General features: G+C 44.7%; 1 protein-coding gene across 1 annotated transcript in view; it reads left to right on the top strand.

Moving 5' to 3' along the window:
• The window catches only part of LOC103527071 (protocadherin alpha-3), a 90,389-nt gene extending 77,511 nt beyond the window's left edge, over positions 1–12,878 (top strand). Inside the window, 1 exon segment of the mRNA XM_030459379.1 lies at positions 12,568–12,878. Within this exon segment, the coding sequence (XP_030315239.1) occupies positions 12,568–12,878 (311 nt within the window).
• The last annotated feature ends 5,782 nt before the right edge of the window (positions 12,879–18,660 follow it).

Genomic DNA, 18,660 nt, shown 5'->3' with positions numbered 1-18,660 from the left:
TAGGGGGACCAAGTGTTTCAAGAGCAAGGAATAGATGCTCTTGCTGCCTGGACACTGGCATTTTGCTACAAAAATTGCCTTCCCCACCCCCTTTTTTTTTTTTTTTCTCAGTGAAGGAATATATAGAAATAGCTGATAACATTCTCCCTGTGTGGCACTGCCTGGTTTTATAGGCTGAGCATGAGGCTTTGTTGGGTCTCTGCTCCTCTGTGGACACGTGCAAGGAAGAGTTGGTGCTTTTGCCCCCTCCTACACCAACAATCTATTGGGGGAGAGATCTGGTGGATGAGTTGGTTGGAATCCCTGGCAGAGGGAAGAGTGTTCCCTGGGATAGCAGGAATATTCATTGATAGGTAAGCTGCACCACAGACCAGGACCCTGTGAACTGGGGTGGTTTGCTTGGATGAAAACGGAGCAGGATGGGATCCCCGTGAAGCCACTGATCCAGACACTGAGTTTGTACTGTGGTTGTTATCCTGGTTGTTATCCTGACCTGTTCCATGCTGTTCTATAGACAGAACTCCTGAATCATGTGTTTCTTAAAATGGTGGGGGTTTCTGATCACTTTTATTTCTACATACACACTTGTGCACATAAAGTCTCTTGTATTTCTTGGAGCATAAAATCTACTGAATTCTCGTCTGGCTCCTGGACCACGAGTCAGCAGTCTCCAAAAGTCTGAATTAGACTTTTCTAGACTGCTCATATCATGAGGATTATGCCTCTCTGCACCTCAATACCAAACAATTCACCTCAATAGGACTCAGGGGAAAGTCATGATGTTTAGAACAGGTATCTTTTATTTGCAATATTATTTGATTATGGAGCAAACCCTGTCCTCCTGATCTGCTCCCCGTGGGGCTGAGGGAAGGTGCTGGGAAAGCAGAATCTGAACTGGGGTGTTGGGGAGTTTGGGCCACCCTGAGAAACACAAAGATTGGTTCAGAAGGCTCTGGTTGCAAGGGTTGTGATGGAAATGCAAATAATGTGGCCTCACCTCATTTTCCCAGCTCATCTTTCAGTGTTCTGAGGTGTAAAGCATCTGCTGTGGCTGAGAGATTCTTAAAAAATTATTATCTGTACCTTATATCCACCTCTCTGCTGTGGCCATCATTTATTTCTAAATATCTGCATGCAGATCCCACCAGATGGTGATGTAAAATTCCTTTTGAAGTGAAGGGTTCCAGAAGCACCAACATTGCCTTTTAGCCTGTGTAATCACTGGGATCTTTCAAATGTCTCTCTTCTTTGACAGCTTGTCCTACTTACCTGGGCATGTGACACATTTCCTGGAAGGAAAATAACTGTGCTATCAATCCAGATCCAGGCTGTCCTTAATTCTCTCCTTGCTTTTTCATTTAAAGGATTGGCAGCTGTAAGAAATGTGATTTTTCTAAAATTGAATTAGAATAGGATTTTTTCCTCAGCCAGCCTCCATCAAGCAATAATGTAGAAATGAAGTTAATTTTCCTTACTTTGCTCTCAAACATCCATTTAAAGTCCATTACACTTTATGTGTAATAATTCATTTCCTAGATTTGATCTTCCTGTGCATTTCAAGCCAGTTCTTGAATTTTTCATATTTCCTTCAGAGAAGTGAAATGGAAGGCATAGGATAGAAATAACTTTCTGAGACATCACTAAAACTGTTGGAGCAATGTCTTTCTTGAAAAAGAGGAAAGTTCATTAGCAAGTGGGCAGGTTTGAGTACAATTAAAGCATCATTTTATGTGGAAGCACAAGCCTGAGCCATTTCTCCAATTGTTTCATGGAGGGAGTAGTTCTTGGTGTAAAGCAGGCCTGGGATTATAGAATTAAAATCAAAATAACTGAAACTTAAAGAATATCATCTACCAACTCTTAAACTTGGGGTGTGAGGGCTCCATTCTGGAGTGGTTACAGTGATGAAAAAATCAACAGGGATGGCTCTGTCCATTTTCTGTTCAAGTTTTAAGCCTCTAAGAATGAATGCCTGCCATCTGATGAATAATTAAGAAATGGTAATCATAGAATCATAGAATTGGCTGGGTTGGAAGGGACCTCAGAGATCACCAAGTCCAACCCTTGATCCACTCCCCCCGTGGTTCCCAGCCCATGGCACTCAGTGCCACATCCAGGCTCTTTGGAAAGATCTCCAGACACGGAGAATCCACTACTTCCCTGGGCAGCCCATTCCAATGCCTGATCACCCTCTCAGTAAAGAAATTCTTTCTAATCTCCAACCTAAACCTCCCCTGGCACAACTTGAGACCCTGCCCTCTTGTCTTGCTGAGAGTTGCCTGGGAAAAGAGCCCAACCCCCCCCTGGCTCCAACCTCCTTTCAGGGAGTTGGAGAGAGTGATGAGGTCTCCCCTGAGCCTCCTCTTCTCCAGCCTTCTCCTCTTCTCCTCACAGGATCTGTGCTCGAGTCCCTTCACCAGCCCAGTTGCCTCCTTTGGACCTGCTCCAGCACCTCAATCTCCTTCCTGAGCTGAGGGGCCCAGAACTGGACGCAGGACTCAAGCTGTGGCCTCACCAGAGCTGAGCACAGGGGCAGAATCCCTTCCCTGGACCTGCTGGCCACGCTGTTCCTGAGCCAGCCCAGGATGCCATTGGCCTTCTTGGCCACCTGGGCACACTGCTGGCTCATGTTCAGCTTCCTGGCAATCCAGACTCCCAGCTCCCTTTCTGTCTGGATGCTCTCCAGCCACTCTGTCCCAAGAGACAGGGCACAAAAGGCATCTGCAGCTTTGTTAAAATGGTTGCTGCAGGATGGTGCCATCCCTCCCAAGCATCTGCCAACTTTGAGCTCATCTTTACTCAGCTAACCAGACCCTAATGATCCATCCCTGGGTGATCATCCCTCCTCAGATAATCTCAGAGAGGGCACCTCTAGGTGCAGGGAAGGGCAAACAGGTAGAAGGAGTCATAAGATCCAAACTTCCAGTCTGCTTCATCTCATCAGTACCAAAATAATCAACTTATAAAGGGTTAAAGAACTCAGATGGCTCCAAATGATCATAATATCTGGATTTCCCTACAGCCTAAGAAAAAACCCACCAGTGGACCTTGCATCCATCAGAAAGAGCAAAGCTATTTCTGCAGTAGGGGAATGGACCCTTCACAAGGTCACCTCCATTTTTCCCTTGGAGAATGTTTAAAAGATTCTGGAAAAGAGAGAAAAGAGAGAAAGAGAAAGAGAAAGAGAAGAGAATTTGAGAGAAAAGAAAAAAAAGAGAAAAGAGAGAAGTTGTGTAGGGTGCTGATCATCCTGGATTAGCAGTTGCTCCTCACATTTAATTAAGATTCCTTTTTAGCTGATCTGAAATATTATTAGCTCCATTCATTCCCCTAGCAGGGAAAAGGAGTCATTATGGGATGTGATCCAAACAGGAGATGATAGGAAGCCTTTAATGGGATGTTGTGGAAGGGAAAGGGGACAGTGAGTGCCAGAGTCTGCTTTGAGGTCTCCAAGGTTTTACAGCCCCTTCCTGAGGAAGGTTTTACAGCACCACATCTCTTTTAGGGCAGGTTCCTGGCTCTCAGCCACTTGGTGAGAGTCAAATACTGGGCAGTATTCAGTTAATTGGCTTTTGGAGGAGAAGTTTGTGGCAGTTTGGTGATAAATCAGAGTGGGTCAGCTAAGGGTAGGTCTGAATTAATTTTCTGTACCTGTGTGATGGAGTTTACTTCTAAAATTAAGAAATACCTTGAGGATAACTAAGCCAAAGTAAACTAAACATTCTTGGTACCTTTTCTTCCCCTTTGTGTTCCAGTTTCATCTTTCATAATAGCAGTAAAATTATTGCTGTGATTGGAGCCAGGGACCAAGTCCCAGGTCTGAGGCTCAGAGCCACCTTCAGGCTCTGAGGGACAATTCCACTGAATTTGTCCACTCTGTGGAGCTTTGAGTGGTTTTTGAAAGGATAATTCAGGTTGCTGATGTGGGAACATCTGCAAGAGGAATGGCTGAAGCCCATGAGATAAACTCAGGTGATGAAACTCATTTTTTAAATTCTATTTGAAGACCTTTGGTGCCCATGACCCATCAGTCTGCCATCCTTTTGCATCATGGTTGAGCTCACACATTTATTCCTGTTTAAAATAGAACCACTTGAAAAGCACTGATATAAACATGTCCCCCTTTTTTCCAGTACCACTTCAAGCACCCAATTAGCTAGTTAAAATTAGATTTTTGCCTCAAAAGACTAAAATTGATGCTTCAGGTTGCCATAGTTACTGGCTTTCTATTAATTGTGCTCATTTATCAAGTGGGATTCTCCCTGACTGTCAGCACTGGGCTTTGCAGCCACACTGGGCTCCTTCCTCTTTAGGTACCACCAGGAGTGGCAGGGACTGTGCAAAGGGAAGGTCACCTGCAGAAGGTTGTAGAGACAGGTACTGGGTGAACAGTTTCACTGGGGGTAAGCACAGAGCACTGAATTCAACAGATTTCTCTCAGGAGTGTTCAGTCTCTGAGGTGGACACAAAAAAAAAACCCCAAACCAGTCCTGTCCAGGAGCTCCAGTGCTAGGAGAGCATCCAGTCCTGCCTTCTGGCTTCCCTTCATGGAATTGTTTTAGTTGGAAAAGACCTTTCAGAGCATCATGGCAAACTGTCCCCCCAGCCCTGCCAAGGCCACCCCTGCCCCATGTCAGGGTTTAACACTGGGCTGGCAATTAAACCGAATAACAGATGCTCTCTATTAATCTCTCTCTCCTCCTTGATAAAGAAAGGAGAGAGAATGAGGGAGAGAGACTTATGGGTTGGCAACTGAACTACACAGCTTTAATGAAACAGGAATGATAAATAGGAAAAATTACTAAATCTATACAAATATACAGGAAAATTGATCCCACGTTTCTGCCCCCTCTCCCCCAATCACTCTCACGTCACCCCCGAGGCTGCAGGGCAGCCCTGGGAAAGTCCAGGCTGGAATCCTGGGGTCAGCAGCAGTTGGGAGCTGGAGGCAGGAACACACAGATATGGGCTGGGATGGATCAGGAGCACAGGCAGAGGAAGGGATGGAATCCTCCCAGGATGCTGGGTGAAGGAAGGGAAGCAGGAAAGGCAGGAAGGGCAGGCAGCTGGAAGCAGGAAATCTGGCTTGGCCCTCGTGATCCCTCAGATTTATACTGAGTATGACATGTATGGGATGGAATCCTCTGGTCAGTTCTGGCATCTATCTTGTTCGTTTCTCCCCAAAGCAGGGCTGCAGGTGGGATCTCTTTATTCCTTCTGGAGGGTAAAAGTTTTCCTCAGAGCTGAGCAGTGGCCTTGGCTCTGCACACCAGGCTCCAGCAGTAACTATAAACATCAAGTGTTATCAGTCCTAGAAGCACACACTGTCTGAGAAACTTGCTGTTAATTTCAGCAAGTGCAACTACTTACAAGAGACTTAGCTAAAAGCAAAAGTACAAGACAGAAAATCACCTTTATCCTGGCCCAAACCAGGACACCCCAGGTCCCTCATCCCCACATGTTCAGGGCTTGCAAACCCCTCCAGGGATGATGGGGACTCCAGCCCTGCTCTGAGCATCCTGGGATAGTGCCTGAAAATCAGGTGACCTGAAATCCCTGACCTGAAACGTCCCTATTTTTTGGAGAATCCCTCAGAACCAGGCAGCAAGGTGGCAGAGGTGGAAGGTGCTGGTGCTGTGAGCACCCCCATAGATGCAGAGTGGCCCCCAGTGGCAGGAGACAAGAGACAGAGAGCAAGCCTGGGCTCTTGGCATCAGCTCAGCAGCTCATCTGGCTGCAGGATGCTCTTCCAGGCAGCAGCAGCAGCAGCCAGGAAATGTTTCCTCCTTTTCCCCTTCCCAGCAGGGTTTAGGATGCTCTGGGAGCCTCTTCTCTTCCACAGGAAAATGCTTGCCTAGAAGAAGGAAAATATTTTGTATTTAAATTGGGCAGAACACAGTACCTACAACTGGCTTTTGGCCACACAGCCAAAGCAGTGCTCAGGTCTCTCCCTCTCTTCTGCAGGGATTTGGCTCTTTTTTTTTTTTCCAATATTTCATGTCCTTGTGGAACAGAAGCAGCAGACCCCACCCAGCACCCACTGGAGCTGCTGAGAGCAGTGGCACCACATCCAGAGGGAGATTTCAGCCACAAAGCAGATGTCCCAGTTCTTTAAGGATTTGTCTCAAAGTCCCCATTTTTGGGATGTGTCACCTAGAAAATTCAAGAAGCATCCTTCAGCCTTGGGAACTGTTTGCTGCTCCTTTGGAGCATTTAAGGAGGTTACACAGCCCTGGGCTGGCATGAAGGCAAAGAAAAGCTTTTTCTCTGGTGAAGGGAGGGTGGGCACTGTCCCCAGCTGCTGCCCACACCCCCTCTGCCTTCCAGGGATGGAGGGGCACAGCAGTCACCCCAGTGCCAGCTCCAGTTTTCCTGCACTCTTCTGTCCTTTTCCCTTACTCTGGAGCAAAACATGCTCTAGGTGCCCACACTATATTTAAAACCTGTTTATTTAATCTGTAGTTTTCTGGGGTTTTGGGGGTTTTTTGCCTGTTTTCAACCATGAACTCTTAAAAATGGTCCCTGAGGACCCTGCAGATCTGGCAAAAATGCCTCCCATAAAAACCCCTTTCCCTTAGTTTTCAGGAGCAGTCTCTTCCTACCAACCCCTGGATGTGGCCCAAACGTTCACAGGTTGCTTCCCTCAGAATCTAGCATCCAACTGGAACTGGAATGCTGATCCAGAGGATCCTGGCTGTGTTTTGCCCCAGTGATGCAGCAGCTGAGTCCTCAGTGTGGTGAGAAAAGGGTTAAAGCTTGTGCTGAGCAAGCACCAAGAGGGGCATCCCAAGAGAGCAGGACTGGGCACAAAGACAGCACCAGAGGGATTTTTCTGACAAGGTTGATGCTTTTTGGGGGGGGCAGAGCTGCTTTTCAGTAAAAGGGAGGTGCTTGAGGCTGCAGCCTCTGGGCTCTGCTTTTTCAGCAGCTGCCAGAAGGCACCCAGCCTGCATCATGTCCTGGCCACAGCAGCCTGTGCTAGCAAATGATTCATTTTTTGCTTTGACATCTCTCAGAAGATGCTGGCAGAGGTACTGAGACTATTGCTTTAATACACAGCCATGGAAGATGTATTTTTTTTTTCTTCTAATGAGACAGATAACTGCTAATTAATTTCTATTTCAGTGTCAGCAAGGACAGGAACCTGGGACTGAGCTGGCAGTGACCCCCCTGCCACCCCCTGGGTTGTCTCTGGCTGTCAGAGCAGCAGGGGGTTGCAGATCTCCCACAACATATGTGCTATAATTACCCTGCTTTATGTTACTGACTTGAAACCCAAGCCATCCATTAAAGCCACAGGCTCCTGGGTGGGCAGAAGTTTGCATTTTGTTTGGTCCTCATGGCTCTGGATCCTTACTGGAGGGCAGGACAAGCAGATGGAAGGGCAGACAGTGAGAATTATTTATTTGTTGTGGTTTTGGTGGTTGGTTTTTCTTTTCTAAGGGTTCAGATTGACCTCGTCCTTAGAGACAGCTGAGATTGTTTGGCAAACTGATGGTTAAAATGGTTCAGCTTTGTTCTGACCAAATAATTCCTCTGTTCAGTATCTGTCATTTTATCATGCTGAGGTTGGGTGTTTTATTTGCTCCCTTTGTGGTGTTGTTGGTTGTGATTTTATTTTTGAAGGGTTTTTTTTTGCTTGTTTGTTTGTTCTTTTTTCAAAAGCAAGATTAAATGGGCATTTTAATCTCAAAAAGACTTAGGGATGATCAGCAAAGCCAGAGTGTCTGCAGAGATCCTCCAAATGCCATGGGGGGTTTGGGGTTTGTTTTTTTTTTCAGTGCACTCTCTTTGCATTTGCTGTGCTGGTTTGGAATCAGTGCCCAATGTCAGACTCTGTCTAACAGTGAATATTCAGAATATTCTAACAGTGAATATTCATTAAGGCTGCCAGAGGCAGGAGCTGCAGTCAGAACAGCATCAGAGGAGGAGGCAGGGAAGAGAGAAATCAGGTTAATGAGTGGCTTTCCCTGCAATTTGCTTCCTGCTTATTGCCAGACCTTAGTTTTAAATAAATTAATTTAATTAATGTGGTTTGCTGCTCTGACCTGAGGACAGAAGGGTCTGTCTGTGATTATTGCTGGGGTCTTCCTCTTCTCACGACAGCTTTTAGTTGGCATGGGCTGGTGTCTAGCAAAACAAACAAACAAACAAACAAAAGGATTGAATAATATTTCCTTTAAGCTTAATGATTGAAAGCTTTTATTGAAATGATCTCCTGAGCCCATGAAACACCAAATTTTTAAAGATGGGGACAGAGTGGTGAGGAAGGGGGGTGAAGGGAGGGAAAGCAAGCTGCTGCCTTGGCTGAGCATGGCAAAAATGTCTCTGCAGGGAGACAGAGCTGCACAGAAATGGTTTCTTCTTCTTCTCCCCCTTGAGCAGAGGCACATCTGTTCTCACACTCCTCTGCCTCCTTCTGACAAAGGTTCTTTAGGGAAGCAGCAGCCCCAGAGGAGGTGGGAATGATTTCCTCAATGCTCAGGATTGTCTGGCCAGCTCAACAGGATGGGAACTGAGCATCACCTGGTCCTGGGAAACAGCAGATTGGAGCTGTGGGGCTATGCAGGGACAGGGAAAAACATGTTCCCTCATCAAAAAAAATAAGAATAATAAATAAAAAATAAAACCAGAGAAAAACGTCAGTGAGATAGAGATTGCCATCTCTGCCCAGACCTGATGGGAGATAGTTTTGTGGGATGATGAGTTCTGTGAGCAGGCATTCTGCCCCATATTCAGCATATTTGTCAGTCTCAGCCTGTCTGTGCCCATCACTCAGCATTTCCACTTTATTCCACTCAGGTCTCAGCACGGGTGGGGTTACAGCCAGCTCTTCACTTGGGTGAGTTTGCAAATGCTGCATCTGAAAAGACAGCACAGAAATTTTAATTGCAGTGCTGTGCTTTGGAGTCTTGTAGCAAAGCATCACTGGAGACCTCAACTGTGCTGGTGTCACTGGTGTCACAGCTCAAATGGGGCCTTTTAGCAGGGGGTAATGGTGCAGCCTTTCTATGGCTGAGCTTTCCCCAGTATTCCAACAGAACATGCTGGTGCCTTCCTAAATTAAAATCCTATGAAGGGATTAGGGATGAGAAAGTGGCCTCGTCTTGCAAATAGTTACACAGGGTTTTTGTGACTGTCACTGTTAAAGAGATTAGTTCCAAACTTCTTATTTTTATTTTTTTTTTAATATTTTGGCAGGGCCATTAATGCACCATCCCCCAAGCCAGGATGCTGCTGAGTTTGGCCCTGAGGGTGGAATTCAGTTCCTTTTCCACTAGCTGTCCAAAAGTTAGCTGTCTGGTTTCTCCAGGATTGATCTGTAGTTCAGAAGCAAAGCTGATACAGCTCCAGCAAGGAGAGGAACAAAAAAAATTGAATGCAGCTCAAAATAGGAGTGGAAGCCAGGTGGGTTGAGCTGCTCTCTGAGGGTGCCTGCCTGTCTTTAGAGCCTGTAGCAGGGACTAAATAAAAAAGTTTAGATTGGATGCCAACTTTTATCAGTGGGAATTTCAAAAAGGGTACCTTACTCTGTGGGTGACACCTTAAAAAAAGGAAAAAAGAAAAAAAAGAAAAAAAAAAAGAGGTGACTACAGTAACTGGAAGCTAAATTGTAGGGACTCTGTAGGGTTCCTCAGCACAAGGAGAGTTTGGTACCTCTGGGAAGCTCATGTGATGAGACCAGGAGTGGTCAGTGAGGTGACAGGGCTCACCTCTAACCTGCTCCTGTCCTGGGATCTTGGAGTCTTTGCCATCCACATGCCCCTTTCTGTCTGACAATGTGTGGAAATGTGGTGCTTTCAGAGCAATGAGGACTTGCTGAGCATTGGGCTGTTTTTGAAGCTGGGTGTTGTTTCAGAGAGCTACAGCATCCAACCCATAAATGTCTCTGGAAGAAAATAAAATAGGTGGGCACCACACCTGCTGCTCCAGGCTTCCCCAGAGGTGATTTTAGGATGGGGGGAGGCTGTGTGTGGATCTGCCTGTGCTTTTCAGACACCAGTTACTGGATAGAAAAAGAAAGACAACCCTGGAAGTCCTTTTTTCCCAACTAAATGTATGGTTGGCTTGACTGCGAAGTCTCTCTTGCTCTAAATTCCATTTAAAGTCTATGGGGACACTTGTATTTTGGTGAGAGAAAGAGGCAATGGAAGGGGTGAAAAGTTCAGTTCCCCTTTTAGCATCCAGACAGAGAGGCAAGGAAGCCTCAGGAACTGCAGGTGCAGCCTAGATTTTGGGGTCTGCTGCATGCACACATTAAAAATAAATAATCTGGTCCTTGAACATGATGGCTGCTGTGTTCCTTGACAATAAAATGTAGGGATAAGTCTCCAAAGTAATCCTTGGAGTTACACCAGGGAATGGGCAAACTCTGTGCTTTTCTGTGGCACAGCCCCGTTGTGTTGGTGTAGGAAGAGGAGAAGCAGAATGGTTTAAATGAAGTGGCATAGACATAGCTGGCAGATTTATTTTATTTAGATTTCCCTCTTAGGTTTTTATTAAACAACTCTAAAGCATTCATGAAGACCCAGGAAATACATGAGAGAAATGCAGCTAATCCTGTTAAATGTAAATAGCATCTCAGTGGGAAGGGTTTGTTGTTGAATTCCTGTTGGTAAGGAGCAGAAGAGATGCTTAAGGGAGCTTGGGAAATGAAGTAGCAAGTGACATTTATTCTTGAGCTGAAATGCCTCAACATACAAAATTGTTAGGAGAGCTGAACTGTGACCTTCCAGGCTGCTAATACAGATAAACATGGATGTTATCAGGTAAATCAGGCAGAAGGGAAATGTCCTGGGGAGGCTGCTGAAGCCCCTCTGATGGCAAAGGATGGCTGTTAACTCATCAAGTTCTGCCTGGCCCTGTTTTTTCCTGTGTGGGCTCTAAGGATAATTAGCTGCCTTTGGCTTAGTGAGTATTAAGGAGCATTAAAATGCTTACTTTGCATGGACAATAAACATGTTCAGGGACTGGGGAAAATAAGACACACAGAAATGCAAATAACTCCCCACCCCCTTTGGTCTTTAGGTTGACAGAACCCTGATTCCAGGCTTGATATGATGGGTTTGTTGTGTTTGGCTGCATTATGTCAGATGGCTCTGTGATAAATGTTACTGACTTCATCTGGTGAGTGGATTTGTCTAGGCAGAACCAGATTAAAGGGTCAATATCCTGCTCAGAATTAGATTTTAATAATGCAGAGGCAGATGTGCACTCTGGTGGGCTGGCACGAGCTTGCATGCAACGAAAAAGAGTTACTGGACCTTAAGGATGCCCTTGCTTCCTGCACATTGCTTTATTTGTATGGTAAAATGAGTAAGAAAAAGTCACTGTCATTGTTCCTCCCATCTTCAGCCCCAGGTGCTGACTTCAGGGTGGCACAACCATAGTGCCATGGTGGTCCTGGGACCCATCATGTTGTGTCCCTGCACATATCAAAGCAGTTTTTGGACCATTCACTCTTCCCAACCAAGGAGGGTTCAAAAACTGAGGTCACCTTCAGCTGTTTTTTTCCTGCCAGGAACAGGAAAAGAGCATTGGGTCCGGGCCAGTGTTGTATGGGCTGGGTGGGAAGGGGAAAGGATTTGTTTTTCAACTAGGGCTTAATTTATAATGTGCAATCTGAAAGCTCACAGTTTTATATGGCTGGAGAAAGAGAATTGATTAATAATTTGGAAAAAGGCCAACACACACAACACTGACCTTTGTGATTTATCAGCTCGAAGAAATAAAGAAACCATATGAAAAGTACTTGAGCAAAATACTTTGCTAAGCAGAAATGAAAGCTGGTTCATGTTAAAGAGCTCAGTATGGGAGGGGTTGCTGGGACATTGCTCTTCTAAATGACAAATGTGAAATGTCTGAGGTTGGACTGTGGGAAGTGGTGACAGAGTCATCATCCCTGGAGTTGAAAAAAAAATGTTTGGACCTGGTACTTAGTTGGCATGGAGGTCTTGGGTTGATAGTTGGACCTGATGATCTTAGAGGTCTTTTCCAACCTGACTGATTCTCTGAAATTCACAGGAAAGCTACAGTTACTAAAATAGAGGAACTTCCACATCGACAATAATTTTTACAAAGATATTTGAGACAAAAGAGGTGAAGGTCACTAAAACAATTTTAGCAGTTCTGGGGAAGTAGATAAACTAAAAGTCAAATCTTCTTTGTCATTAAATATAATCTGAAGGGAAAATAGTTGTACAGGTTGTTCTAATCCTTGATTAAACATCGTATTGTAAAAGCAGTCGCATCACCTCCTTGACAGTGGCAGGGGATGCCCAGGGAAGTTGTGGATGCCCCATCCCTGGAAGCATTCCAGGGCAGATCAGACTGGATTTGGAGCATCCTGGACTAGTGGGAGGTGTGTGGAGTCAGGCAGTGCCTACCAGCACTGAGGAACCTGGAGAGGAACCAGTTGGGAACAATCAGATCCAGGCATCCAAGACTCAGTGGAAAGCCAGGAGAAAGCCAGAGCTTTCACCCCTAGGGCTGATACCCACCCAGTGCTTGTATTTCATGGTGCTTTAAGGTTTTCTTGCTCTTTTGACCTTTTTTTTTTTTTTCCAGAACCCGAGGCAGGAGAGGTGTCCCCCCCAGTGGGAGCTGGAGTGAACAGCAACAGCTGGACCTTTAAATTTGGACCGGGCAATTCCAAACAAGGTGGTCCTGGTGAGTTGCCAGACAAATTCATTATCCCAGGATCTCCTGCAATCATCTCCATCCGGCAGGAGCCACCCAACAGCCAAATTGACAAAAGTGACTTCATAACCTTTGGCAAGAAGGAAGAGACCAAGAAAAAGAAGAAAAAGAAGAAGGGAAACAAGACTCAGGAGAAAAAAGAAAAGGGCAACAGCACCACTGAGAACAGTGACCAGTGAGGGGTTTAATAATGAGAGAATCCAATTAGCCAGTTTTTGTAATAATGGCAAATTTCTCCTATGTAGCAACCTCCCAACTTCTTCCTCCTGTTAACAAATTTCCTGTATGTACAGACTTGAGAAAAATCAGCAGGAAATTCGGTGTCTGTCTAAATTGCTTAACAGGTTTTGTCTTAAAAGCTTTATTAAGTCTGGTGTTAACTCTTTTTCTCCACTCTGGCTTGTTTTCAGACTCTAAAAAGCAGACACAAGTTTCCTTTCTCCTACGCCGAAAAGGAGAATCTTCACAGTACAGCCAGTGAGAGGTTGGACTCTCAGCACTGTGGTTCCTGTGCTCCTGTCTTGATGACACTTACAGGGCAGGTTTAAAAGTTTTGATGTTGTGCACCCTCTATCTGATTGGAAATATTTGTGTGCAGATGTCAGCTAGGTGACTTGAGACTTTGCAAGGAGAGCTGGTAAATAACCAACAGAAACACCTCTTGAACAAAAAACCCTCAAAAGATGTTCAGGCTGGGGAGGAAAAGTCTTGAAAGGAAATGCCCAGACTTCCCAGACCTCGAGAAGGGAAGGTGTGGGAATACTGAGCCCTATACATGACGTATTGTACACACTCCTGCAAACAAACCCCTCACATTTACAGCTCTTTTAGCTCCTATAAATTTTAGCTCTTCCCAAGCAAACCACTGGGAAAATTGTCCCTTCAGGCCCTGTGTTACCCTGGCAAGGCTGGCCCTCCGAGTGGGAGAAGGGCTGGGCTGACATCCCAGGAATGTAACTGTGATGCTCTGTGTCCCTGTTGCCACTCCAATGTTATTTTGCACATGAAGTCTCTGAAAAGGTCAGAGTTTTTTTTTCCACGACACTTATGCAAAAGAGAGAAAAAAGAAACGTTAACTATGCTACTTGTTATCTGAGATATTTATTTATAGAGAGATATAGCTGTAAATGTTAAAAGAAATATGATGCCCTTTAACCCAAACAGAAGTTAATCTAGAGCCATTATAAATCATAATTGCTGCTATTAAAGTGCTTTAGAAGAATTGCCTGAAACATCTCTATGATATCGGCCACTTGCCAACAACAGCTTTATTCTGTCGGGTGATTTGAGGGCTGCCTCCTGCATGTGTTAGTAAATACAAGAATATTTTTTTCTTTCTCTTTTTTTCTTTTTTTTTTTTCTTTTTTTTTATCCATTAATCTGCACTTTCAATACACCTTTGCAAAGCAACTCTCCTAATATGAAGAAGCAGAAGCAAACTCCTCACAGAAATGGATTTCCTGACCTGCTAGCTCTGTGCAGTACCTTGGTGTTACCTCCCACACAACCTGTTCTGATTTTAGTTTTACTTTTCTATGAGGTTATGAGCTCCTGACCCTACTAACACTATTATGTACAATTCAAGTACTGTATGTATGCTGTATGCTCTTATAAGAATCCTGAAATATTTATTCTGTGCTTGTGTATGTGAATGTCAATGCAGCTATTATTAGAGTGGACTTTAAGCTTTACTGTTGAATGTAAATCCATTATTTCTTTTTTGTACACTTGTGGAAAAGTGGAGTAGTGTTAATTTTTTAAGCCACTGTTGATTATCAGTTTTTTTGTGTATGAAACACAAGTAAAATATCTTTCTTAAATCAAGCCATGCATGCATTTTGGGATTTATTGCTAAGAATCTATGAAGCTCTGTGAATTGCTGACCCTAAGGGTATAAAATGGAGTCCTGAATGTGGCTGAGGATGTTGCTATAAAACCAATCCATGTATTTTTAAACAGAACATAGCTGATGAGGGAATTCCAAGGAGTTTTCTACGTTATTGTACATTCACAGAATAAAGCTCAAATGTCATTTTAATTGGAACTGTGTAAGAAGCTCCATAGCTCTGAAATTTCCAGCAGGCCCTTTAATGTAGGATCAAAGGGAACAGCTGAGGCAGATCTTGGATGTTTTACGTTTCCAAACTGCTGATGGTTCAGAATTGAACACCTCCTGTTCATTCTGAAGAACCTGCAGCAAGTCTTGACCCAGCAGAGGGTAAGGATCTAATCAAAGAACTTGGATCTCAAAGCATGAGCCACAGGTGGCCTCATGGGGTCTGTCTGGGGTTTTCTTTTGCTACCAGTCTTGTTTTACTGGTGACAAAAATGGTGCTACCTGAGACAGAATCCTTGATTCAGTTTTAAAGGCTGGCCAAGAAGGAAAAAAGTTAGAATTTGGGGAGGGAGCTGCTTGTTTCATGCAAGGACATTTAGAATTTGGGGGGGAGGGTGAGTGGGAATTTGCTCATTCTACCCCAGCTTTGGGGGTTACTGTTTAAATATCACAAAACACTGGGGACTGAGGGGCAGAGGTGGTGGTGAAGACAAACAAGAATCAAGAAACAAAAGATTCTTTTATGATTTTGCTGCTGATGAAGTGATCCAGGCAAAATACACTGCAGAGTTTGTTAGCCAGGAAATGGCAGTTCTGGGGCTTTTTACCACTGGATTCTTCCCAGAATCCCTAGATTTTCTGTGAGCATGTTGTCTTGGGAAGTCTGGGGGTTGTGCTTACAAAATCAGTGGGCAGAACCATTGGGCTTTTATACCAGTGAAGCCTGAGTTCTGTTGTACATCAATAAGATCCTGTCATTAAAAAGGATCTCATTTTGCATTAGGCTTCTATGGCTTAGTCTTGTGCAGTTCCTTTCTGCTCAGAATTTGGGTCACTGCACAGCACAGGAGGGGATCCAATTAAAGTTTTCCAGTGGTTTTACATAAGGGGAAGAACAGAGAACCCAAAATCCATTGCCTGGATTTCACATGTGAAAATCCATTATGAAATTAATTGCAGACATCTTTGATATCTTGTAGGATCAGCTCTCATTTCCCTTTCTTCTTCACACATTTGATGGTGTTTCAAGGAGCAGCTTCTATTTTTGGGAAAAAAGCTTTTCACATGGTTAATTTACTTTCTCCCCAGGAGAAATGGGAGTAAGCAACCTTTATAGAGCAGTGCTTATCAGTACCTGGTACAGTGAGGACAGATTCTGTAGCATTCATTACTCAGATTGCCTGAAAAAACCTTAAACCCACTCATTCTGAGGCTTGACTGTCTCAAGGTTCCTATAAACAGCATTTCCGCCAGGAAACTTCATTTTTTTGGCTCCTCAAACTGCACCCAGCATATTCAGCTACAAAATGAGGCACTTCCAGAGCTTTCTGCCTTTTGAAAAATCACCTGTTCTCAACCTGTAATTACATTCTTAAAATGTCAATTACTGCCTTTCTCTCACACACTTGGCCTCACTTATTCTAATCCAGGCTGTAGCCAAGCTTGTGTCAACAACTCAGTAAAATAAATGGTATCAAATCCTCTGTCCTTATCCTATTTTCCTCTAGCAGCAGTTCTGTGGGTCCTGTCTAGGATAAGCACTGAGGAAGGGGCTGAGCCATCCTCCTCATCTGGGTCCTCCAGAATCAGTAGGTTCTTCAGTTTTACTGTTATTTATCTGGAAACTCTTGGCTGCTCCCTGACACAGACATTTTTCAGCACAGTGCCCTGTTCTGTTAAGGCTTCTGTAAATATGTAGGAGTTTCACTTGGATCTGAAGTTTGGCTTTGGGGAGGGACTGTACCCTGAAATCCTTTGGGTTCTCCCTCCACACATCTCTGAAGGAGAAATCAGTATCACACATATCCACACACACACTTCAACACATGGAACAGATGTATACCCTGGGATGGGCATGGACAGGCTGAGGACACCAAGCAACGAAATAAACTGAGAAATTGTGTGTATGGAGGGCTTGATGTGGTCACTGGGATGCATCAGATCCTCTGTGATGCTCACAGATGCCTGGTTGGCTGCATGGGCACAGTGCTCACACAGCTGCACATATCAAGGGTCTGTAATTAATGCTTTATCACATCTTAATCACCTTGTGGAGCTTAAACCTGCATGCTAGAAAAATCAATGTTGCTAGCATATAAATTAATTCTCCATTAGCTCCTGGTGTGAGTGGGGATGCTGCACACTGTTCTCCTGGGTGCTCTCCTTCCTGTGGCTCCCATCCCCCACTGGAGGATCCAGTGCCACTGCTTTGCATTTCCAGATAGAGCAGTCTATCTATAAATATAAAGATAAAGATAAAGATAATTAAATATAGACAAACATAAAAATAAAAATAAATATAATGTAAATATAATTAAATATAGATAAACATAAAAATAAAAATAAGTATAAATATAAATACAAATATAAATATAAATGCAAGGATTTGTATAGAGATAGATAAAAATATAGGTCTTGGTTATATTCTTATCCAGAATACTGCAAGGCTGGGAGTGGAAGCACTGCTCAGGGAAAGCCTATTATGCAAATCTATCTGATTTTCCAGAGTGATGCCACTATGGTGATGCTATGCACTTCCTTCTTAAGGGCTGATGAAAGGAATCCTTCTGCATGAATTACTGCAGAAGTCCCTCTGGTGAGCAGGACATGGCTCACATTGCACTCTGGATTCCCCTTCCTATCCCAGGACTCTCCTTGGATCCCTCTGGCAGAAGTTCTGACATCCAGAGGTGACAGAGATGCAGTGCAGTAACCAGCTCTCAGCAGCCACACAGTTTGGTGCATCCAAAGCTTTTTGCTTGCCAGTGGTGCCCAGAGCTCTGTAACCTGAAAACAGGCAGCAGGTAACTCATCCACAGGTAGGAACTGATGCTCTTAAGAACTGAGCATATTACAGAGTAGAGCTGCTGGGCTGGGAAATGGAGTTTTTAAAACCAGGATTCTGGGAAAGTTTGGAGTTATTAAGCTGACCTTCATCCCAGGTAGATCAGCCATAAATCTGGGGTCACTCCCACCAGTCAGTTCACTTGTTCCTCACCAGTATGGGCTCCATTATAAGGGGGGGGAGTAGGGCATCAATCCCATGGCATGAAGAAAGAATCCCATGGATGGTGTCAGGTGGGAAGTGTAACCCCACAGACCACTGCAACAAGGCACATAGGGTAGAAGGGTGAGAAGGGAGAAGCCCAGGTCCCCAGGCAGGAATAATCCCTGAGGGTCCCACCAAATGTGCCCCATGGGCTCAGCTGGGGTTACTGCATCAGTGCTGGGGCATCACACCAGATTTCAGGCTTCAGCACTGAGAAGGGAGAACATTAGAGCTTGCAGCCCTGCTCCAGCTCCCTTGGTCATATTTTATGGGCATTTCAAGTGTCTTGGCACCCCTTGAGCAGCAGCAAGGAGAATGAGAAAGGCCTTGCCCATTAATTACAGGGATGGCGCCGCACAAGGAGCCTGAGCAGACGTGGGGATTATTAAAACACATCAATCACAGCACTCTAATCCTGCAGTAGTTTTCCTATTAGATAAATCCTTCAGCCTTTCTGGGACTTGGACTTCCACTCAGTGCAGCCTCAGTGTGTGTGATTCTGGGGGAAGCTAGAAAAACCAAAAACAGGGAAATGTGATCTTACACCCTAAATGAAGCCCAAGATGCATCAGAGCCCTCCTTTAGGGAGACACAAATCACTCCCTGCCTTGAAGAACTTCCTTCTATCAGGGTGTTTAAACAAGCCTGGCTGAAGGTTCTCTCTGCCTGTGAAATGGTGGGCTGAGCAGCTCTGAGATAAAGAAATTCTGCACCCTGGGGCTTATGGTGCCAGGCTCATCCCTGGGTTGTCCACTCTCCCAAAGCCATCACTGGCTGCTGTCTCCATTCCCCATCATCACCCCTGGTGCCAACAGCCTCAGGTTCAGTGAGGACCTTTAGGTGTCATTCCTGGGGG

This window comes from Calypte anna, chromosome 13, assembly GCF_003957555.1.
Source record: "Calypte anna isolate BGI_N300 chromosome 13, bCalAnn1_v1.p, whole genome shotgun sequence".
Classification (NCBI taxonomy): domain Eukaryota; kingdom Metazoa; phylum Chordata; class Aves; order Apodiformes; family Trochilidae; genus Calypte; species Calypte anna.
This window is presented reverse-complemented; position numbering and strand designations above follow the sequence as displayed.